Source organism: Peromyscus maniculatus, chromosome 11 (assembly GCF_049852395.1).
Source record: "Peromyscus maniculatus bairdii isolate BWxNUB_F1_BW_parent chromosome 11, HU_Pman_BW_mat_3.1, whole genome shotgun sequence".
NCBI classification, from domain to species: domain Eukaryota; kingdom Metazoa; phylum Chordata; class Mammalia; order Rodentia; family Cricetidae; genus Peromyscus; species Peromyscus maniculatus.
Window position 1 is genome coordinate 81914533 of NC_134862.1, and position 24292 is coordinate 81938824.

At 47.9% G+C, this 24292-nt stretch overlaps 1 protein-coding gene and 1 long non-coding RNA gene across 5 annotated transcripts; both read right to left on the reverse strand.

Moving 5' to 3' along the window:
- Positions 1-1535: 1535 nt before the first annotated feature.
- Fcrl6 (Fc receptor like 6) lies at positions 1536-3854 on the reverse strand. The gene is given in 4 exon segments (XM_016008873.3): positions 1536-1842; positions 1844-1932; positions 2079-2153; positions 2156-3854. Coding segments are annotated over 4 exon segments (576 nt in total). The 5' UTR covers positions 2340-3854; the 3' UTR covers positions 1536-1614.
- Positions 3855-11297: 7443 nt separating this feature from the next.
- LOC143267830 (uncharacterized) lies at positions 11298-17186 on the reverse strand. Of its 4 annotated transcripts, none has more exons than XR_013043405.1 (4): positions 16933-17186; positions 13248-14821; positions 12064-12186; positions 11298-11959 (listed from the first exon to the last, which is right to left on the reverse strand). It is a non-coding gene; the product is annotated as an uncharacterized LOC143267830 (long non-coding RNA). The 4 variants fall into 4 exon arrangements; XR_013043407.1 differs by having other exon boundaries at positions 11298-11607; positions 11874-12186; XR_013043406.1 differs by having other exon boundaries at positions 11298-12186; positions 14153-14821.
- Positions 17187-24292: the final 7106 nt, after the last annotated feature.

The window sequence follows — 24292 nt, forward strand, 5'->3', positions numbered from 1 at the left end:
CAGAGAAACTCACAAATCTCAAATATCTGATTTTTTTTTTTTACTCCTCTATAGAATTATCCATATCAGAATTTTAACTAGGCTTTTCAGAACATAAACACTGGAGGAACTCAGTGCACGATGTGCTTGTCCCAGAACGGGAACTTACCAGGCGGCCACTTATGTACCACTTGAACCCATTACTTATAGCTGTCCTTTATCCCATCAATCGAAAGCCTCACAACACCCCTGAGAGGGAGATAATTTGATGACTCTTAGAGAGCTCTGGACCAAGCTACAGAGTGACAGGGTTGGGAGTCGGGCATTGATATGGCCTCTCTATCATGTTTCCTTTCTGATGTGTTACTGTCCAATGAAGACTCACCCTGGGTACCACACTGTCCAAGGTGGGTGCGTGAGTACGGACCTGTGCACCCTAGCTCTTGTTTACTGTTTATCTCTCAGCAGCCTTGAGGACCGCTGAGTTTAGTAAGAGAGGCTTACCGCCTTCACATTCAGCGCCACAGATTATCTTTCTAACGTGAAGGACCCCGGTATAAATCATATCCGTTTTGTAAGAATTCTTTGGTTCGTGCTTCTATTCACGCCTGAGTGTGTAATGGTGGGTTTCTGTCTCTGTGACTGTGATCTCTCTGTGTGTTCTTCTGAGTGCTCCTTTGTGGGACTTGGGAAGAAAAACCTCTCTTCTCACATGGGACTCAGGTAAACAGACTGGCTATGTCTGTCAGGCTGTGGCTTCTCAAAGGCTGGGGAATGCCAGAGATTTAGCAAGTAAGGGGTCAAAAAAGAGTTACTAACTGTCTTTTTTACAGGGCCTGAAGAAGTGAATTAGAAACACGGTGGCAAGGACCCATTGCAGTGGGTAGCCATTCCAACTTTGATCTGGAAGTTCCAACCCCCATTGAGGCTTCAGCACTGTCACACCTACAAGGTGGAGCCAAGAGAGGACCCTGAAGACCCGAGATCTGGATGGGCTGTCTCTCTTGGTTCCTGGACGCTGGACGCTGGAGGTAGACTGAGCTGAGTTCTCCAGAGAACACCGCTGGACTGTGCTGTGTCTTTCCCAGACCCTGTAACCTACCTATCCCTTCATTTGTAAGTTACACCACTAAATAAACCTCCCTTTTAACTATGTGGAGTGGCCTTAATAATTTCACCAATATTAGCAGGCTTGCAGGTAGCCAGGCCATTAACCAGTTGAGGCCTACAAGATTTGAGAAACTGAAACGGGGAAGTAACAATGTACATTGTAGAAATTCAGAAATCCACCCCAAACTAACACAGGAGACGCAATGGACAACTTTGGAAAAACAAAACAAAACAAAACAAAACAAAACAAAACAAAACAAAACAAAACAAAACAAACAAAACAAAACAAAATAGAACACATAGCCTGAAAAGCCTTGTAAGTGGGAAAGAAAGACGGCTCAGAAGATTCTAACATGTCATGGATGGCCATGTAACCCCTCCCCCACGGGCTCCCCACCCTCTGCCGGTTCAGAGGATAGGCGTTCCAATGGGGGTCTGTGGCCCATTAAGCAGAGCCTCCCATAAGTCATTATTGTGCTAGGTGTGGTGGGAGGTTACAGAAGAGTGAGATCTGACTTCCACCAGTTACCGGGGCTCACAGACCGTGGGGACAAAACATACCAACCAGGGGAACGTCCCGGACTCACTCCTCTCTCTGGAGACACTGTTTTTCGCTTCACAGAAATAGTTCCGAGCACTCCACTCTGACTTCACTGGGCTGAGGAGGGAGGAAACATTGTCAGTGGAAGCCAGGGGTTCCCCTAGGATCTCTCCATCACAGTAGAATGAGCACGAGACTGGAAGGGAGCCCTCCCTGGGCCTCACAGGGAAACTCCACCATGTCTCCTACAGCAGGGTTAGTGGCTTCATGTTGCAGAGTAAGCACAGGATGGGATACAGGCACTGGATGGTACATGGAATAGGAGAGTCAGCCGGACTGTCCAGGATCCAGAATCCCTTCTTCCCTGGGACCCCTTACCTACTGTCATGAAGGTTGTTGCCTGATGTCTGGATCCCTTAGGAGTATCTCTCTTCCCTTGTCTACTTACCCTGTACTTGGCTCTCCAGCTGGTGACTTTGTTTCCGGATTAGGCCATCTTTAGTGGCCGCCATACACTGGTAAACCCAGAGTCTTCGACTTCTGAGATGTAGAGTACTGGGAGGTGACTCCTGTCCTGAGTGAGATGACTGTCCTTATAGAAAGAGTAAAAGAGCCATGAGGCTGACTTCTGAGGAAACACCTTTGTCGGACACCTCAGGACCAGCGGTCTCCCCTCTTGGAAGTCTGGAGAGAGGACAGAGCTCAGCATAGGCGTCTGGAACTACTCTGGGGAGACATAACACCAAGGCTCAGGAAGAAAGTCCCAGACAGTGAAGCCCAGGAGGCTGAGGACTGATCTTCCACATCAGTCAGGCTATAACTATGAGACCCAGAAGAGAGATAATTTCATCCCCAGAGCTTGTCCATTGTCCTCATGCAGTGAGTCTGAAATGACTCCTACAAAGCCAGGTCCTGTGAGAACCCCAGAAAGTCAGAGCCAGAAGACCCCTTAGTAGTTATGGTCCTCAGAGGGGAAAAATGGGTTAGATGTGCTGGTCCAGGGCTCTTCCAAATTCCTTGCATCCTCTGGCTGCATGTTGGACATCATTGTGGATATCTCAGGGCCCGATGAATTGGCTCAGCATCAGCTAGAGGGAGGGGTCCTGCCTAGAGAGCCACTGACCTCCAGGGTCAGTGAATTGTGCCTTACTGTCCCACCAGGCCCCTCCAACCGATGACTCACCTTGGGCCTTCAATCATGGCTGGTTCTGAGGCTTGTTCAAAACGCATCCTTTGCCCTCTGGAGCTGTAATTCCCGCGGTTTCTCGCTGTTGCTGTCTTTATGGACAGAGGACTGTTGTTCACAGAGAGACTAAAGAATGTCCCATCTTTGCAGCACTTCGCCTGGGACAGTGTGTGGGTCCGTGCCCAGCACTGTAGAGCCAGTGTGTCACCTTCAAACACAGGGTTTGGCCGGACGTGGAGACGTACCCTAGCTGTGAGACGCGGGGACAGAACGAGCCGCGGAACGACGGGTCCCATTGCTTTACCGTTCTCTCTCTGTTCCAGATGTAGGCCTCTCACCCTAGGGACGGAGACTCCTGTACAGCGCCTTTGTTTCTGGTTCTTTGTGCTAAGACCAGGGTGGGGCAGGGGCTCGACTTCCTTTTCTTCGGCTGGCCTGCTCCTTGCCACGCTCTCTGTAGTCCTCTGCTTCACAGTCCCACCTTGTGCCTTCTATCTGACTTTCTTCCCTCCCATTCCCTCTTCCCATTGATTGCCCCCACCACACTGCCAGGTTTTCCGAGCCGGGTTCAGCCTCTCCATGGTCAGACCTCATTCCTCTTGATTCTGTTCCTGCTTTCCTCCGTTGGTTCAAATCCCTCCCCCCGTGTGGCTTTCTCTTCAGCCGTTACGCCCGATGAGAGCTGCATAAATGCCCACCAGGAAAACAACAACAAATCAACTTTTTGGCTAGGCTTCCCCAGACCGAGCTCTCATCTCTACCCCGAGACGAGACAAGAGATCCATCTTCTGTCAGTCTAGGAGAGGGTTGTTTTTTCTGTCTGTCCTCAAAGGCACTCGGAGCTCTGATGTGGACGAGAGACGGGGTCCCAAAGATCTGACATCATCTGCAGGGCAGGCATGCTGGGTCTGTTCCCAGGCTGTAACTTTTTGACATGTTAGATATGACTAGCTCAGACAGCCTTAGGAGTCTAGACAGATGGTCTAAGAGTCACGATAAGGAATCAGATGAGGAATGCTGACGTTGGTCCCAGCACCTCCTGCCTTTGCCTGCATCGCCCTGGATGCTTAGAGCCCTTCTGTTCTCAACTAGAAGCAGAGCGGTGATGTTCATGTGCTTGCTACAACTGCCCTTTCTGTCGGTTCCAAACATTAGTTTGAATGACTTCTGCGTGCATCACAGAAGGCAAGATGTTCACAGCTCAGAGTTTTTTCCCCCGCTTGATAGAAAACACCATGAAGGCTATGAGACAGGAAGAGCTGGAGGGCAAAGAGAAGCTGAGGAAGAAAAGAAGATGAAGCCAAAGGTGGTGATTCCCTGACTGGAAAAGGGAAAAGAGTCTAAACCTTGACACCCCAGAGCCACACTGAGAGGAGAGGCAACAGCTAGAGCCATGTTTAAGAGACCGTGTGGGGTCTCCGAGCTACCCTGCTGAGACTCCTGTGACCTTAGAAGCACCTGGAGCCTGAGCCAATGGAGTCCTGTTCTTCCTTTTTCCTGGACTCTAGTTAACGATTCTGATAATGGGACCTAGTCTGGGTCTTCCTTGCAAATGAGGGACCCAATGGTATTGTCATATCGCTTCTCATTAAAATTGTTGGCCCAGGAACATACTTGGAATCAGAAGAGACATGGATAAGACTTACAATTTGTCCCAACACAGGAATCTGTAGGAGACCAAAGTGATAAAATTAAATTAAGTAGCAGAAAAACTTCCATATCAACAAGAGGTATTTATATCATTTTGAGCTACCCACCACCCAGCCCCCAAGACGCCCAATACCTACCACTCAACCACTTAATTACCAAACCACTCAGGCACTCCCCACAACCATTTAACTAGTAAACATTTATAGTGGACACATCCTCTACAATCCTCTACCCTGCATCTGGTCAAATTCTGCCTTCCCAGACAGGCCTTCCCTAGGACTGCAATCAGAATTCTCATGCGAGTAGAATCCTATTGCATCACTATTACTTTTTGGAGTATCAGCGGTATTTTTATTAATTTGTGAGACAGGTTCTTACTCTGTAGCCCAAGCTGCCCTGGAACTCATTATGTAGCCCAGGCTGGCCTCTGACTGGTGGAAATGCTCCTGTTTCAGTCTCCTGGGTGCTGAGATGACAAATCTTAGCCACCACATCTGGCTTGATTTTGTCTTATTAAGTTGCCAGCATGTTATCACTTAGCTTCCTCTGTGCAGAATGAAATCAGACTACATGTCTTAATGACGATGTACCTTATGCCCAGGGCATGTGCCTGGAACACAGAACTAGTAGTAAGCATGATGGTTAGTCTTATTAACTTGGTTGGATTAAGGAATGCCCAGGTGATTAGTAGAACACACCTCTGGGTGTGTCTATGAGACCATTTCCAGGGATAAGTAGGTCATATGGGCTCTGTTATAATGAATGGATTGATTCAGAATATGACGGCATTATTGGGAGGTGCCAAAAGGAGGAGATAGGACGTATGGAGGAAGTAGTTCACTGGAGGTGTGCCCTGGAAGGGAATATCTTGTTCTCTGTCCCTTTCTTGTATACTTCCTGGTTACCTGGAGGCATGCCTCCATCACGCCTTTCCACCATGGTGTTCCTGCTTTACAACCTAAAAGCAACAAATCCAGTTGACCATATGCTGAATCCTTGGAAAGCATAAAGAAAAGTCAACCTTTCCCGCCTCAGGTCAATTTTCTCAAGTATTTTGTACCAGGAACTAAAAGCTAACTACCATCGGGTGGTGGGTGAACAACTGACACCCTCATATGCCACACGCTCTCACCCTCGCTGCTCATCCTGCTTTGGATACAGATGGAGAATTTTAAGTTAATTTTGGATTCAGCTCGGGGTCAGCACATTTATAGGTTTTTCAAGTTTTTGCAGAACTATAAAAGTCTCTTTCCTTCCATCTCCCCCACCCTTCTCACCCATGAATTTGATGTTGTAAAAAAGTAGGCAGGATTTGGAAGCAGATGGTCTTGACTGGACTTACCAATCTGCCTCTTTCTGTGTGAACTTGGACAAACTGCCCAAATTCCAAGAGCTTCCAATTCCTCATTTTGTCATATCATATAATTGGGAGGGATAATAGTAAAAAATTTTTTAGAATAGTAATTTTGTTTTATAGGTGGTTGTAAAGGTTATGTTGACCCACTGCCTGGGAAACTGGTTATCGCACTAACTGAAAGCGGAAAGAAGGTTTGACCTCAGAGTAGATGAGAACCTGCTGCGTAGTCAGGCTTCCCCTACCTTTCTTTCTCACTGGAAAACAACTTGGGAGTTACAACATGCTGAGCAAACAGGATGGAGAGCACTGACGCTTATAACAAAAGAGAAGTCATCTAGACAGCGGAGCCTCTCAGGTGAGCTCATGTCTCCAAGTCCCGAAGACTTGTTGCTCCAATGTACAACAGGACCTTGGAGTTACGAGTGTGAAATAGGCCTCTGCAATCAAGATGGCAGCCCACTGGGGTCAGACCGAGCAACATTTGCCTGCAGCCGTTCCTGTGAAGAAGGCCCAGGGACCTTAGTTAGGTGTAGACTGATGCTGAGGTGACAGAGTGACAAGGTATCTAAGAGCCATTGTCAGAGTAAGTTGCATTGTGGAGTCCCGAACTGTGGAAGCATCTGGGAGCTTCCTGCTTCACAATGGGAAGGAGGAGAAAGCTGAGCTCCCAGCACATCAACAGAGCAGATGAGGATGAGGGACAGGGTCTGGAAACCATCTCCTATTGGACTGCTGAAGGATTTGGGAGATAATTATCTGTAAAGATACAATAGAGCATGGACAATAGTGGCCTCCAGTCATTCTTTGGAAGAGAACGGGAAGATTTATCATGAGTTACTTCATAGGACAGAAAAGAGACTAATTATTGAAAATTAGAGGGATCAGGGAGGCAGATTTAGCTCCACATGAAGAAGTATCTCACAGTGGGTCTCTTCTGTGGAGGAACGTGGCGCTTTGTCAAGCTGTGGCTGCCATGGCGCTGGGAAGAGTGTGTGGAGGTCCCTGCCTCGGAAGCTGTGTGAGTACATGGGAGGAAGTCTCCACTAGGAGAGGGAACTTGTCTAATTTTTGGCTCAGAAGAAAGTTAAGGACCATCCCTCAAACTGTTTCATATTTAATGTTGAGGCATATCCTATCATGTTTGATGCCAGGACCTCTAGCTTTCTAGACACCTAATAACTGATAATTATTAGTTGTTGCACATTTTCATGACCACACCCTGCCCGTTATTTAAAATGAATTTCTATTTTCTAATTTTTTATTTTATTTTTTAAAAAGACTTATGACATATAAGTGCATGTCTGCCTGAACACCAGATCACATTACAGATGGTTGTGAGCCACCATGTGGCTGCTGGGAATTGAACTCAGGACCTCTGGAAGACCAGCCAGTGCTCTTAACCTCTGAGCCATCTATCTAGTCCCCCTGATTTCTAGTTTTGCTGATTAGAACCTACCTATGTCTGAGTAGGAGGGAGGAATAGCTAAAGCATGGGACTCAACCTCTGGTGGATAGGTGTTGGCATTCCTGTTTTGTTCTTGTTAACTCCAGGAAGGTTTTGGAGAGCCTTGGTTTCCCCCATTGTCTAATAGGGATTAAAAATAACGGCTCTAGAAAGTTCTAATGGCTAGATGAGACGGACATACGACAAAGCAGGCATTCAGTGGCTTTGTTCTGCTTTTCTCCTCCTTCTCTCTGTCCACATCAGAGAGGAAAGGGCAGCTGTGCACTTACTGCAGCTGTCATGCATGCCCACCCCCTGGGGTGTGTGTCTCAGGACATCTTTCTGGGATCTCTAGTGTGGTCTGATAGTGTCTAGTTCTCCACTACACTGAATGCCAGGGAGCTGGTCACTAGCTCGTCCCCTCCTCCCCGCCCCAGATCTGCAGCTTGCTAGCTAGATCCTGGGTTCAAAAATGAGATGTCTTGGACTTCATCCAGACAAGTCCCAAGGGCTGTTCCTTTCATGAGGTCATGCAACGTGCCCCTTGGGAACCTTCCACTAAAGTATATTCAACACAGGTAACCCCGCTTCCAAGGTAGTGTGAACATTAGGCCTCTGTACTTGCCAAGATGGCCTTTCCTAGAACACACAGTGGTGCTATGGCATGGGAGAGAGAAGAACACAAATAGAGCAGGCGTTTTCCTCCCAGGCTTAAATTTTCACAAACTCTGTCCATGTCCAGGAAGAGGTCATAGTTAGGAATAATTTTGCTTTTCTGCTCTATGAAATAAAACAAACAGAAAAAAAAAAAAAACCAAAAACCAAAACCAAACCAAACCAAACCAAACCAAACCAAAACAAAACAAAAAACCCAAACAAGCAAACAGAAACAAGTTTTCTTCCTTTCTCGTCCCACCCTCTGCCTCCCTTTCAAAAAGGCCAACTAAGTAAGAAAACTGTCAATGGAAATAAAATATATACACAAGTTACAAGGTTGGCGTATAGCAGGATGAACCTAGCTGGGACTGAGCTGAGTCTAGGGGGCCCAGAGATGCTCTGTATGGCAATCTTTCACTTTTGGATCCGTCACAACATGGCAGTCTAGTGTGGCTGGAAAAGTGGAGAGGAGAGAGAGACAGGGACTGCTGAGTCTTCAAACCAGCCCCGAGGACCAGTTAGACCCCAAAGCTCACCATACTCCCTTCAGAGAGACAAGGTAGGCAGAAAAGGAAAGGCAAGCTTGAGAAGGACTTCGGATAGCCAGCGTGCAGGACTTTTGGCCAAGTGAGGAGTCTGGTCTTCAGTAAGTGGTTCTTGGAGAATGCTAAGGTGTCATAAAAGTGATGTTGCCTTCCCAGTCTCGCTTCCTGCTGCTGAACAAAAGGCATCGAACTTATAACCCTGTCTCTGATCTTCCCTCTTGATATGCCCAGGGGACTCCTTTTCTTCTGTAACTGCTTCCTTTTGGGATAGCCCCCCAAATTATTTCATAGGGTAAAAGTGACTTTGGGAAACACCGGGATCCCAGAGTCTGCTTCTCTAGCATATTTCTTGCCTGGTTTATTTCTGACAATGGGCCTGCTTTGCAAGAACCTTGGCAAAGAGGCTAGAAAACACTGCAGAACATTTCCACCCCGTAGCAGTCTCCCTCAGCTTGCCAGTGAGCACACACTTTTCTCAAGCTCCAGGCACTAACTTGCTGTGAGTCTGGAAAAGGAAAGGTTAGGAACTGTATCTCAGAGACCACGTGCAGGGAGCCCAGTAACTCATCAAAGAGCAGCAGAACCATCTAGCAGGGCAGCGTGGTGCCTTTCCAAGGCAGAGCAGGCCAGACAGCAGGCAGACCTGAAAACAGGGATAAAGCAATTAGTCCTCCTGACCTGGGGTGAGTAGGTGACCCTTCTGACCCAAGATGTGTTTATAGCCTGAGGAAGTGGGGAAGAAATTTGATAAGCTCAAATGGCATTTCCTCTTGGTTACATATGTATTGATTTTATTCAACATAAAATATGAAGGAGTCAGGTAGATCACTAATAATCACCTTCTGTGGTTTCACAAAGCTCATGTCAGGGAACCAGGATGGGTTACAGCTGTGGATTATTCCTATTGGGAAGCGTCAGAGATTGTTCAAATTCAGTCTCAGCCTCACTGAGCAATAGTGTAAGACTGGAACCACTAATCATCCAACTTCCATCCTGAGAGACCTCTAGTAGTCTGATGAAGTCCTTCCTTGCTATGGTCTGGCTCTAGAATATTCTCCAAAAACCCATGTATTAAAGGCTTGGTCCCACGTCTGTTTTAAGAGGTGGGGCCTACATGAGAGGCTACAGTCATCGAGGGCATGTCCTCAAAGGGCATTGTGGGACCAGGGCTCTTCCTATTTCTCTCTTTGCTTCCCAGCAGCCCTGAGGTCACAGGCACCACCATGTGCTCCCTGCCCCTGATTTGCTGCTGAACCATATCTTTGACTCGGTGGAAATGAGAAACCCGCCTGACACTGACGGGCGGTGTGACCTGGTCACCAGGCTGCTTCAGCGTTCAAGTAGTAAGGAGGGGAGCTAGAGTAGCGTCTTGCCCACTTGTCTAGAGGGCACCTAAGCTTTCCTTCCTCATTCTTTGCCTATAGACTCCGGATGAGAGTATTCTTTGACTTTGTTCGGCAATGGGTAAGTGGGTGGGGCAGGTCAGCACAGGGGAAGGAGACGGGGTGATGGGTAACCACCAATGGCCTCACACACAAGGCGTCTGTGATGCTGTGAACCCAGAGCGGTCCAAGCATCGCTCTGGCTTCTCCTGCTGTCATTGTGTCCCAGCAGCTGTGAGTGTGAAGTGAATCCCGACTTAGCACGCCACCCCTGCGGGTGACATGCTGCTCTACCTTCAGAGGTGAATGAGTTGGCTCTCTGAGCTCAGCTGCTTGCCCACCATCGCCTTGTGGATGAGGGTGACTCGAGTGAATAGCAGTAAGGTCACAGATCTGCCCAGGTCACACATCTTCTAGGACCCAGGCTACACTGAATGGAGACTACTATGAGTTAGCTAAAGGTTCCAAACCCATCACACTTTATTGTATCCCAACAAGACATTGCTACTAACAAAGTCCACCCAAGAACCATCCAACTGAGTTACAGAAGGAAAATTGCAAATAGTTTGAGTAGGTTTATAATTTTGTGTTGGGTTGTCTTACTATCTTTGACTGCAGCTTAGATGCACCTGCCGGGGATTGGACAGAAAGGTGCTGGAAGCCTAGGTCCCTAATTGTGTAGGCCACGGTCAGGACAACAGCTGTGAGGTCCAGTGGTCGCTGGAGACTGAAAAATATCAGTTTAACTCCTAGGAGGTCAGAGGCTGAACTCAGGAGAATGGCCACTAGGGACAGCTCTGAGCACCGGGGCAGCAGGCTGGGTGGGGGGTCAACCACCCAAACTTGAATCCTTGCTTCCACTCAATCTGCTGAGAGACCTTGGCTAAGTTTTGCAACAGTTTGGGTCTTAGGGTCCTTATCCCTAAGGTGAGTAAATAACTATATTTCACCCTAAAAGTGTAAGGAAGGTTGTTGGCATTCAGGCCCGCCCCTTGGGGACCCACCCAGTGTCCTGACAGTTATCTTACATAAATCTCCCTTTATGAGGAACCCCCCTTCTTCTTCTCTCCTCTCTCTTCATGAGGCTGCATGCACCCCTGTTTTCCTTTTCTCTCCCTCTTTCTCTCTATTCCCTCCCCCCACCCCTTAATAATAAACTTTCCACGTGGATGCCATGTCTGCATGGTGTGAGTAACTTTCCTTGGTGTCCCTTGGCTGCCGCCTGCATGGCACGTCTCCTTGGCTCAAACCTGCCAAGGCCTCTTGCGCACCGGTCCACAACGAAGGTTACCCGAGATAAAAACATGAGTTGCTTAGACAGTGCTATCTCACGGATATCTCACTCCGAGATGCTGAAAATATCCCTGGGCTGCTTCCTGCAGTTGTTCTTGGTTGCATCGTAGCCATCAAATATTTGGCTGGCGAGGCTGAGGGACTACAATCACATTTGCTTCTGTTTTAGTTAATTCAATATTTAATGTTACACATGGCTGCTGGCTGCCGCCTTGATTATCGCAGGATGAGAGCCACGCCACACAAGGAGGAAGTACTTGATGAAGGCTAGCATTGTTAAAGGAAGAGTGAGCCAGGCGGCCTGGAACTACTAGACGTCCTCCCCAATTTCACTTCTTGGGAGGTCCAAAAGGATGAAGTAACTTGAATGGAGGTACTCGGTTGTTCAGCTTGCGACTGGAACCACATGGCTGTCTGGAAGCGGAGGTCCAAGAAAGACCCCTGAACATTCCTGAGTTAGGTTCTAAAGACAGGACAAATTGGAGACGTGCAGTAAATGCTTAGAACATAGGATAGAACAAAGGAAGGAGCCAGATCGGAATCCGGCCAACTCCCACTAGTCTCTCCATCTGTCCCCTCCCTTTGAGGCAGCTGGGCAGAACCTGGAAGGGCCAATGGGAAACTGTGTCTGAGTCAGGTCTGCAGCGACCTCTTGTGGCTACCTGACCAACAGTTGCCCCAAATGTCATTTCTCTTTCCACTCATCCATCCTTTCAACCACTCACCTACCCTTCTGTTCACCTGTCTTTTCAACAGTCCTTCCAGCCAACAAACTTTCTCAAAGCTCTTCTCTATTCTCAGTCCTTCTTGGCCTCCTTGAGTTCACAAAGAGACAGGCATGTATTAGAAGACAGTCTTTGTGCTGCTTAAGGCATTTCCCCATTATTCTGTTTGTCATATGGTATTGCATTCGTTTTACCATCTTCTTCTATTACATGTTGAGTCTCTTCAAAGTCAAATGTGGAATCCCATTCATCTTTGTCTCTGGTCCTAACACAGCATGTGAGGTTCACGATACATCGAAATACAGTTCCTCGGAGTGCTGGAGACAGAAAAGCATGTATTAAAGTCTTGGCTAAGTTGCTTAGTGGGTGGAGAACCTGAGATGGTGACTGAACCTTACTGAAGGTCAGATTTAAAAATTTTATCATGGCAATCATGACACCCAGTGTTTAATCTTGTGCAGCGGACTACACTTCACATACAGAATATCTCTTATTTTCCCTGTCCCCGCCCCCTTCTGCAACTGGATTCTTGTACGGCTTCTTAGGAGCCTTACACTACCGAGGATTTTCTACTATTTGCCTCCCGTGAATTCAGCCATGCTGTCTCAACCGGGCCTTGTCACTAGATGCTTTTGAAAGATGCTCATGTTTTCTTCCCCTTAAAGCCATTCCAAGCAAGCCAGCTTCCCTTCCTTTGGTGTCACACCGTGACACTCCATTCGCAGCCGCTCTGCATCAGGATGGCACAAATGGCCCTTGGTGTTCCAAGACACCGATCTTCTCAGTCCTCAGAGCACTTAGGTAAGGCCACGTAAAGCTGATCTGGGACTTAGGGAAAGAAGATCCTGGATCAGCTTTACTCAGTTACTGAACGTTAGATTTAGAGACAATCTTGGGGCTAGAGAGATGTCTCAGCAGCGAGGAGCACTGGCTAATCTCCCAGAGAACCTTGGTTCTATTCCTAGCACCCACATGGCAGCCTATAACCACTTACAACTCCGGTTTCAGAGGATCCAATGCCCCTTTCTGGCTTCCATGGGTGCTGCATACATGGGGTACACAGTCAAACATCCAGGCAAACCCACTGCTCCCCCCAAAACACACACACACACACACACACACACACACACACACACACACACACACGGGAAAAAACTTTGAAAAGGTAGTCTTATGTGCCACAGAGCAAAAATGCTTGGGAAACGCTTAGGTGTGCTACCTTCCCGTTTAACCCACCCCAGCCTGCTGTCTCTAGCCTCCATCACACACATCTCTAGTGTGCCAAGTAAGCAGGCTTGGTTTCATGTTGTTTGAGAGAATGTCAGCATTGATCCTGTTGATTATGGCCCCGTCTTTAAAACCAAGACACAATTGTTACCTCACTTGTCTCCCATCTCTGTATGGAACTTTCCCATCATCCTCTGCAGGCACAGCCTCCTCCTCTAGAGGTTAAGAAAGAGCTGTGCAGACTGTGGCCACAGGCCCGTTTTCCTTCTGTTTTGTGTTCTCTAAGTATTCTCATCCACGCCGCGGATTAAACGACTCGCTGTGATTCAGTGAATCCCCAGTACATCTTTCTAGTCCAAGGTCTAACCAAATGTCAGATACGAGTGTCCAGCTGCTTCTGTAGAGCTCGCTCCGGGCAGGCATTTGACTCAACCTGTGGAGACTGAATCCTTCCTTCCCGTGCTGGTTAATCTCCACCGTCAACTGGACTGGCTTTAGAATCACCATGGAAATATCTCTCTGGGTGTGTCTCTGAGGATGTTCCCTGAAAGATTAGCTGGAGAAGGAAGGTCCACACTGAAAGTTGACAGCGCCACCCCGGGGCCTTGGGTCCAGCCTGAGGAAGTGAGTGGGGCAGCAGCACACATCTGGGTTTGCTGATGGCAGACAAGTGTGATCGGCTGCCTCAGGCCTCCGAAGCCGAGTTTTCCTTGCCATGATGGACTGTATCCTCAAACTACGAGCGGAAACAATTCCTCCTTCCTGAAGTTGCTTTTGTGATGTATGTCAACAACAATGGGAACAACATTGGGAAAAGCAATACACGTCCCAACCTGGTTCTCTCCTGGCATTTTCTGTGTGAACTAACAGGGCCACTTATCCCAATCCAAAAGTCAGAAATCCAGTGTCTTAATTTTGACTATAGTCAAAATGCAAATTAGCCAGGGAACATGCTGTCACTAAACACGCCCTACCCGCTAGTCTAATAAGCCCCCTTTGTAGTGAATATTCATTTTATTTGTCCTGTTCCTCTAGAGAACCCTGTTTGACACATACCTCTTCCCGTCCTGGCCACTGCCTGCACTGGATGTGCCTACATCCTGCCTTAGCAGCATCTGGCACCTTCATCTGGTGTTACAACAGCCTCTTGCATTCATTCTCTCTCTCGGGGATGCTTGTTTCTGGAGGGCGAGGACCAGGTTGTCCTGTTCCTCGCTGCACTTAGATGTCTGGCAGAGTTTGTGTTCACCAAAACAAAACAAAACAAAACAAAACAAAACAAAACAAAACAAAGGGTAACAGAGAGTCCCCCTCTTCGTGCTCCTGCTCCTGCTTAGGGACAGTGTGGATGGCCGCTAAATTGTCAGGGGTCGTGGGGTGAGACTGCTGTCGCTAAAGGTGGTTGGTTGGTTGGTTGGTTGGTTGGTTGGTTGGTTGGTTGGACCAGTGTCCACATAACTCAGTGCTCTTATACTTTCCTCAGTAGAAGTCGGAGACTTCCTGCTTGGAGTGGACTTCAACTTCATCTGTGTAGTTCCTCTGACTCACGGCTCCACGCGCCTCACTTTCCATTTGTGGGCCCTTACGCCCCTCCTCCCATGCACCTCCATAGGGGCTTCAGATTGGCCATCTGTCACTAAGAGCACGCGGTTACTAGGAGCAGCATTAATAATTTGGGAATGGCTTCGTAGAAGGGGCTGAACACTGCTGGAGGCTTACTCTTCCCTGGAGACGGAGGAAGAAAAGCATATATAATTAAAGTGATAAATTGGATTTTTTGTGGCTTCTCTGTTTACCACCGTCAAACATAATCTATTTCATGCATTTATACAGAATGTATAAAATAGATCAGAATTAATTTTCTTCAGTTTGCTTATTTTCCCCTCCAGTTCCCTGGGTAGATGCACAACCTAGATAGGGTGAGGGAGATTTTGAGACTTGTGTATTCAGAGGAGATGGTAGCGGGAGATTTGGCACCGCGAACCCCCAGGAGCTGGTGACGCCCATGAGCAAGCAAACAGTATCGAGAGGTAATGAGTATCTGGGGGAACAGCTTGGGACCTGGACGGATGGAACAGAGTTAGCGTCCCAGCTCAGTCTAGTGAGCTGTGGGGCTTGGACTCCAGGCTCCTTCCTTTTTCTCCAAGTTCCTCTTGCGTTCACTTTCCCACTGTTCTCCTCACCCCTTTCTACTGTGTTCTTTCTCCTCTGCATATGGATGCGGACAAACATCCTAAATTATCTTCTCCTTTATGTCCTTGTCCCCAGTGCTCACCTCATTATCCTCCTTTCCTCAGAGTCAGGCTTCTCAAAAGACCCGCCCATACGCAAGTCTTCTTCCGTCCCCCGCCCCTTGTCAATCCTGGGCCATCTGGCCTCGGCTCCTCAAGAGCCCCCACTCCACTGAATTGCTTTTGTCAAAGCCACAAAGACTCCTTCCCGTACTGCCAGCTCCAAGGGGAGGGCGGTGATTCTCTGCCTGTGCTGTTTATTTGGTTATGCAGCAGCATTTTCCACAGCTGAACGCGGCTTCCAACTTGAAACGTGTTTTTGGCTCGGCATCTCTCATGCCCCCTAACACCCCTGTTCATTCTTCCATCTCGTCAAGTCTGTTTGCTGGGTTCTCTTTTCCCTACTGTTAAATGGAGGGGTGCTTGGAGTTTGGTCCCGGCCTTCTTTTTTTATTTACACCGTCTGCCTCATGGCATGGCTTTGAAGAATACACCAGTGACACCTAAATTTATACCTCTTGACCCTACTCGACCTTTCCCACGGACCTCTGAGCTGAGCACACAATTGCCAGCTCTGTCCCTCCGCTTTGGAGGCTGACAATCCATGGAACGAAATTCTCCATCCTTCTCTCCTCGCTAGGACCCGCCCACTGGCCCACCCTTCCTCCTATCCCTCTTCAGCTCCGGTGGTCACTTTTCTCATCTCAGTACCTCTCTGCCTGCGGCTTAACTAAAACCTCAGGCATGCTTCCTTCCCACCGGATCCCTGGCCAAGTTCCACCGCTTCCTCTTCCCAGCATACCACAGACACATTTGCAGGCACCGAGACTGGGGTTCCATCCAGTCTTTTGCGCCCGGCCTGCCCGTTCCTGTAAAGAAGTCTTCACGTGTTCTCTCACTCCTGCTCTTAGCCTGCCTCCTCCCACTTGACACGCAGAAGAGTGACCCACTCAGAGAGGATCACACCAGCGGAAGGGCTCCTCTGCTTAGAGCCCCCAGGTCTCTCCATCACACCGAGAACAATGCCTAACCCCCCCATCTTACAATAGCCTTCATTACTGCTCCCCTCTCCTCCCTGAGGCCACACCACTCTCTCCACGTGTCTTGTCTCTCAAGCCAAGGGTCATCTGACACTTCCTCTAGCTTTCATTTGCATGGATGTTCCCCCACCTCCACCTACCATCTCTTCCTCCACAAATAAATCAAATACAACAAACAATAAATTAAAATCTTAGATAATACAAAAACATAGAAGAATGCCAGAAGTGTCTAGACATCCACCACCCAGCACTATTTAATTATAAATTTTGGTCCCATTTACTTTGGGCAATTCTTTCTTCCTCTTTCCTTACTTGCCTCTCGTTCTTTCTTGACCATTTTTTGCAAGGTAGCCCAGGCTCGCCCCAGTTTCCCAGCCATCCTCTCTGCCTCCTGGGGTTACAGAAGTGAACCCTGTTTTTTCTTTCTCGTAAAGAAATAGAGTACTGTGATTCAACCAAGGGCCCATGTGGTTCCCTGCTCCTGCATCTGGGATTTATTCTTCTCACATCTGTTTATGCAGTCACGACATGCTTGTGTGCCCACCCACAGTGGTGTTTGGCTTACCTGCAATTTTCTGTAACTAGTACTTTGGAGAGGGAAGACTCGAAGGCTCCCCTTTTTACTCAGCATGGGTTGTTGTGGGGTCTCCCTTTTCCTCACGGTTTGGCCACCAAACCTCCAGGACCAAGTGGGCAGAGGCAGTGTGCAGGGCTTTGTACAGCCTGTGAGTATGGCAGAAACAGCTTTCCAGGAGATCGCTTCAGTAAGACGGCTCAATTTTATTCCAGAGTGAGGGGAGGTGTAAAGGATGAGGACAGCGGCTGGGCCATCACCTAATTTGCATTAAACAGCACTTTCCTACCGTAACAGCCAAAGCACAAAACCTAATTATGGTGTGTCACGTCAGGGGGAGAGTGTCTGCAGGGAACTGTGTCAAGGGTCATGCCTGGGGTAAATCAGGTGTCCAGGCTCAGGGTCAGTCTCCAGATAAGGTCAGGCGGAGAGGAGGAAGCCCATCCTGGGGGAAGGGAGTCCTCCCATCTTGTGCCATTTTGTGCAGAGCTCGGAGAGAGCTGTCCGGACATGGACTGCAACCTTGGTCCAGCAGGTCCTAACAGGTTGTGGTATCTGAGATGTGACTGACAGGTGGTGTCCCGTTGTCATTTACTGTGGCAGAGTATTTTTCACTGGGTGCACATGTCTAACTCACCGCTTTCCTAATGGTGGATAATGGTGCCCTTTTTAGTTTTTGGCCACCGTAGACAATGCTGCAAATCTGCACACATCCTTGAGTTCGTGCTTCAGTTTCTCTAGGGTGAGCCTTAAAAACAGCATTCCTGAATAATAAATAGGACATGTCTCCTCAGCTGTGCTAGATCACGGCAGATTGGTCTTTAAAGTAGTTGAACAAATTCCCAGGCCTAAACCAACCCCGCATTTCCAGACCTTGCACCCCTACGAACTGCGGATCTGGTCTGTGCCGCTAGGGGGCGTCGGCACCGTGCCCGAGCAGCCTCTTACTCTCCTGTTAGATCGCGGCAGTGCACAGGGTGGACTCCAGTTTGTGGATGACCTAGAGATGGGGGCCTAATCAAACACGACAGCAAAACAAAACAAAACAACAACAACAACAATGATAAAAGCAAAAACGTACCCATCTTGAAAGAAAACAGACCCACATTGATAAAATAAACATCCGTGTGTGTAACATGCAATGCACACAGGGCTATCTTCACCTATCTATTTGTTGCAGATGTTTAAGAAATAAAGTAACTTTGCCGATCTTTTCTCACCCTCCTTTCTGGGTTCAGCTAAGATTCCGAGTTTGGTGGGCCTCCAAATGACTTATTTTTATATGTGTGTCTCCATAAACAACCTACAGGACTTATTCTGTATCTACTAGTGAACCAGCTTCTCTCCGGCACACCCAGCCTGGATTCCAGAACACACCTTCGCTGGTGCTGCAGTATGGCAGGGCGTGGCTCTCCCACTCTGCTGAGAGTGTCTTTTAGGTTGTTGGCAGTTTGGGACTATTTAAACAATGGTGGATATCACACTTCGCCAAGGCGGACATTTTTGTGTTTTGCTCACACTCAGTTGTTAAGTTCCTGGAATTTGTGTTTGGCATATAACAAGTGTCCAGGAAATATGTACTGAGCAAATGAATAAATGAACAGCCTCATACATGTCTCTAAGTTGCTCAAATGCAGTTTGTCCACAGTGGCTGGGTGTGTGTGTGTGTGTGTGTGTGTGTGTGTGTGTGTGTGTATGTGTGTATGCTGGGTTCTGCAGTGAATTCACTCTCCAAGGATGCTGCATTAAATCAAACATCATTAACAACTTGGAGAGTTTGAGTTTCCCCCAGCTTTGCCAGATTTAGTTTGAGATTGGGTGTATGTCCAGCACTACTGTATACTAATGATTTAATTGCTGTTTTAATAAGTCCTTTCTGGTGGCCTTATCTGGTACTCCCCTTGACATCGTCTGTGGCTTCCAGTTTATCAAATGAGCAGAAGAGGGTTGAGGTAGAGTGAGGGGCACTCCCAAGGCCCGACTCCTCAGTGGAATTGCAGGCTCCTATCTATGCATCCCTGGCTCCCCTCTGTCCCACATGTGCCAGGAGAGACCTGGGATCTCACAGGATGGAAGAACTCAGCAGGGGACCCGGGCCACCCGGCTGTCTACCTTGAGCTCTCCTGAGGTGCTCCTGAGGGTCAGGACAGAGCTCTCCAGGTGCCTCTGCGCCATTTCTAGGTCCCCAGCTGAAGAACGCCAGGCGGGAGGGTCCTAGAGTCACGTGTTCTGGCATTTGCAGCTACTCGGATTACTCTAGGGACCCTGCATATTCCCAAGAGGGGAAACTGTCTTTGGAGTCTTCAGGATGCCTCACCCACCTACAGAAAAATAGACCACCCTGTCTGTCTGACTCCCTGAACTGACAAGTTGGCCATTATTTGGAGGAGAAAACAGGCTGGAATTAAGGCTCAGATGTAACAACAGGCAGGGTTGAAGAGCGTGGAGGCAGAAGGCTGGAATGTTCAGGATTCCTCTTGGCCTTCCTTGGGGCAACAGAGAGAAATACCAGACTGCTGGACCGAGTGACGCACCGGGGCCTGCTGCTCCTGAGAACACGTGAAACTCATCAACTGGACCATGGCAACGGTCTGATTTAAAGTGTGACTCCAGAGGACCCGGCAGAGCAGGGGGTTTGCAGAAGCCTGAGCCAGCCGCCACAAGAAAGGCGAACTTCCAGCACACAGGGATGGCACTCACTTGAGATCTTTCCCCATTTGAAAGCATTAAAAAATCATAACCTGCAAGCCCAGAGGGTGAGCACTCCGACTTAACAACCCTCCCACTTCCTTTGGCAAAGCATTACAGTCATTAACTTCCAGCAAGAGGAGAAAGCAGGTTCTTACTTAACTCTTATCCTCGGAGAAGTCTTAGAAACCAGCCGCGGTGCGGCCTCGGCTCCTTTTGACAATGCTAAAGCGTGAAGCACCGCACCGCTGCTCAGTCACGGGGCCAGTCTGTCGGAACGCAACTTATGAAAAATGGAGCCCAGTGACATGGCCTTTGCTCAGAATCCTGTGGTGAGTCCACACTGTGGATCAGACAGGGACCTTTCCTGTGGCAAGAATTCCTGCTGTTCTTTTTCTATCTTAACCTAACCATGAGACCTCTACTTCCCACTGGATGGGGATTTTACTTCTCCCGTGCCTTTTATCTTTCCTTCCCAGGAGGACACCCGACACCCTGCTCTCCCGCATCTATGCCTCTCTGAATGGACTCTGCACTCAGCACATAACCTTAGTATGTTTAATAACATCCAACACTTACATGTCTCTTTAGGTTATCCAACCACATCTCTTCGAAAGATTCAATTAAATTTTTTTTTTGGCAGACTTACTCTTCTTTTTAATAGCATTGCTTAGGTATTGATGGACTGCATATTTCCGTTTTTTGTGTTTATATTTAAGAGTACTTGTGTCATGCATTCCTTCACTAAATTATCCACCCCCTGGATTAATTCTTTTCATTGGCATGGCAGCATATTGGTTAATCAGTTACTCTATGCTAATTGCGTAATCAGTTACTGTACACTAACTGTATGCTAGGTGATGGGCATCGTGCCAGGTGTTAGACGTATGGGCAAAGAAAGTCCTTAGTCTCCATTAGAGACAGAAAGAGAGAGAAAGAAGCTATTGAATGACTCATCATGGTTAGATAAGGGCAGATGTTTGGGAGTACGGACATGGGTGTTGGGAACCTTTCTCTGAGGAGTGACGGGTAAATAGAGGCTGCTGGGGGTTCGTTAGGGCGAAGCAAAGCAGGCAGCAGCTGCCCAGATCATCAAATGGCGAGGACACCAAGTGTGGTGGCTTGACTGAGAAACGTCCAAGTGTGGTGGCTTGACTGAGAAACGTCCCCCATGGGCTCATTTACTTGAACACCTAATCCCCAGCTGGTGGAGGTCATGGAACCTCTAGAAGGTGCAGCCTTGCTGACGGAAGTACATCACTGGTATTGGGCTTTGAGGGTTTGGAGCCTTGCTTCACTTCCTGTTCTCTGTTTCCCATGGGTGGATGGATGTGATTAGACATCTTCCTGCTGCCATGCCTTCTGGTCCATCATGAACTCCATACCTCTGGAACTGTAAGCCAAGATAAACCTGTCCCTCCCTTAAGTTGCTTTTGGTCATGGCATTTTATACAGCAACAGAAAAGTAACTAATACACTAAGTATCTGGTGGGGCGTAGTTAAGGTTAACCCAGCAGGCCGGGGATGCCTGGTCCACACATCCCAAAGGTCTTCAGTCTCTCTCTTGCTTAGCTCCTGTGAGATGGACATTGAACCTTTGGGATACCCTGCATCATAAGAGTATTTCTGCATTCCTGAGACCTCAGACTGGCCAGATGGTTCCTGCCAACAATGTTACCTCCGGTGAACACTTGTTTTCTTGTATCTAAGTTGCTTTGGACCATGCTGCTTCAATTTGACCTCTGCTGTGGCTGGAGACTGAGAGTCCAAGGTCAGTCATGTACACGCTGCATGCCTGCGTGACTGACCCCCGATAAAACTCTGCTCGCCAAAGCTCAAGGGAGCTTCTGTGGTTGGCAATGTTTTGTATGTTTTTCTACTCATTGTTGCTAGGAGAATTGTGTCCATGTGACTCCCCTGGGAGAGGACAACTGGAAATGCGTGCCTGGTCTCTTCTGGACTCTGTCCTATGAGCCTTTCCCTACTTTCAGATTTCAATCTGCATCCTTGAACTTCCATAAAACAGTCGGATGTTTTGGATCCTTATGAATTATAATCAGGAATGGCAGGGTTCTGTCTGTGGGTTGGATCCCAGTGTGGTTTTACCCAACCCCTAGCCCTATCTAGAAATCATGACGGTATGATACCTACAGAAAACATGCAAATCAATGAATTTTCTTGGGATGGGGCATAAAGGAGACCAAAGGCATATACAGTGTACCCAAAGAGAACAGCAGTGTCACCTGGGGGCTGTCTGCAGTCATTGCCATGTCCCACGGGCCACCTTGGATTTAGAACAGTGAGTACACAGTGTATATTAGTAACGAAGATGAGTGTGGCCGTTATACAGGCTGGAGAGGGGAAAAGATCCCAGAGCTGTTTGTCATACGCAGTGCCCCACATTGCAAATTCAGAGGTGGTATTACTAATTTGTTCCTTGATCACATACCCATGGTGGCAGACTAAGTCAAGGGAGAAATAGGGCGAGGGGGTGGTTGCAGCAATTTAAGCAATTTATTGGCACAAAGAACTCAGTTATCAAGGCGGCAAATAAGGCCTCCGTTTCAGGCATGGGTGTGCACCAAAGTGTTTTTCAAATTTCTGCTTGCTTGGACAAGCATGCTGCCTTCTTAAAAGTGTGCCCTGAATCTTTAATAGCTAGAAAAACGTAGGATATCATGGGGGATGTGCTTATGTAAATACTTTTTCAGTCAACAGGGGACTCCGGTTTTGATGCTGTTTGGAGGCGTGAGGCAGAAGCCTGTTAGAGATGACAATGGGGCAGTGTAGACAATAGCTGGACAGCAGTGTCCTCGAAACCCTGTGACCAGGGGGCTCCACAGATGGCCCTGGGAGACCAAATGCCTCAATTCTGGGCAAGGTACTTCTTTTTCCCAATTACAACAGTCTCCCTCCTCTGCTTTACAGAAGGGAAGGTCGTTAACTGCTAACTCCAGGTTTCAGTCTTGTTCTGTGGTGTGACTCGGGGCACAATACTAAACTCTCTGGGTGTTGGTGTATTCACTGTGTATTGGTTACTGTGGTAGTATTTTGGACATGGGATTTTATACAATTTCTTTTTGAAGAGTGAATGAGATAATGTCTGCAAAGCCCTTGGCACAATTCCTGGCATACATTAACGGGTCAAACAACAAAAACCATAAAGGGTAGCAGGATTTTCAATAAATCATCAAACATAAAAAGACATTTTTGAGGGCCCCATGCCAGCCACACAAGCCTCAGGACTGCCGTTCTGGTTGAGGACATCTTTATGCTCTGAGTTAGAGAATAATGGATGTGACAGAACCACTTTTCTCGTACTCAGTCCAACGCTCAGGCTGCATTTGATTTTTAGTTTTTAATTACAAAATTACATTTTTAGTGTGTGTGTGTGTGTGTGTGTGTGTGTGTGTGTGTGTGTGTGTGTGTAGGTCAGAGGACATTATGTGGGAGCAGGTTCTCGCCTTTCATTATGTGGGCCCAGGGACTCGAACTCAGGTTGTCAGCCTCAGCAGCAGGTGCCTACACCCACTGAGAAATCCTGCTGCCCCCAGGCCACATTGTAAAGCATAACACATAATTTGTGTGCAATTGACTGCAGGTTTAGGTGCAGGATTATTCTCTGGCTGCCTAGGAGGAAGAAATGGGTCCCTGGGGACACGTGGGTAAGACAATCAGTGAGGTTGAACTCTGAAACGCAGACAGACTCTGTTGTGTCCCCAGAATCATGGTAAGTCTTGTCGGGAGGGTATTTGATGAAAGGAACATGAGCTTTGAACTTTGGAGGTGACGAAGATGACTTGGTTTCATACCCCAGCCTCTTTAGTATAAATGGTTTGAATGTGAGATGCCCTCTCCCATCCCGTACCCACCCCATAAGCTCATGTGTTTGGTCCCCAGTTGGGAGAGCTGTTTTGGAAGGTTGTAAAACGTCTAGGGAGTGAAGCCTAACTGGAGGAGGTGAGTCCACAGGCGTGGAGCTTGAGGTTTAACAGCCAGAGCCCCACTCCATGCCCTCCCTCAGTCCCCAGCCACGCTATACTCTTGCGATCATGCTTGCTTTCACCATGATTGATGGGCCGTATCCCTTTGAACTGTAAGCCAAAGCAAACCCTCCCTCTTTTAAGTTGCTTCCGGTCAGGGCAACAGTCTCAATAATGGGAAAAGTGTGATTTTTGGTACACTATTCACCTTTCTATATCCCTCTCTATTCCTTCTATAGAGAGGAGAAATCACTTGGCTTGCAGAGTTGTAATGATAAAATTACATAAAGCAAGGTATGTAAACCACCAGCCACACGGTAAGTGCTTCGTAAATGACGGCAATTATGCTTACATATAAGCAAGCAAAGTATGGGGATGACAAATTGTGAAAGCATTAGTCGCAACTGTCATTGTTTTGTGACAAAAAAATTCCTGTGAGACCAAATTAGTTTCCCTCTCAGAAAGAATGATAAGTCACAGATAGCAGGAGCTTTGATTTGAAGGTTGGTAAATGGGTGCAGTTCATGCTGATTAAGGATAAATGGTTCAGAGCGACTCTCTGTCCCAGGGAATATGCCCATCATTTCCCTGAGGAAAACTGATTTGGGGGATAATGCTGGCCAGGTAGGAGGGTGTGCCAAGGAGCAGACCTCCTCAGGCTGGGGAGATCAACAGTGAAC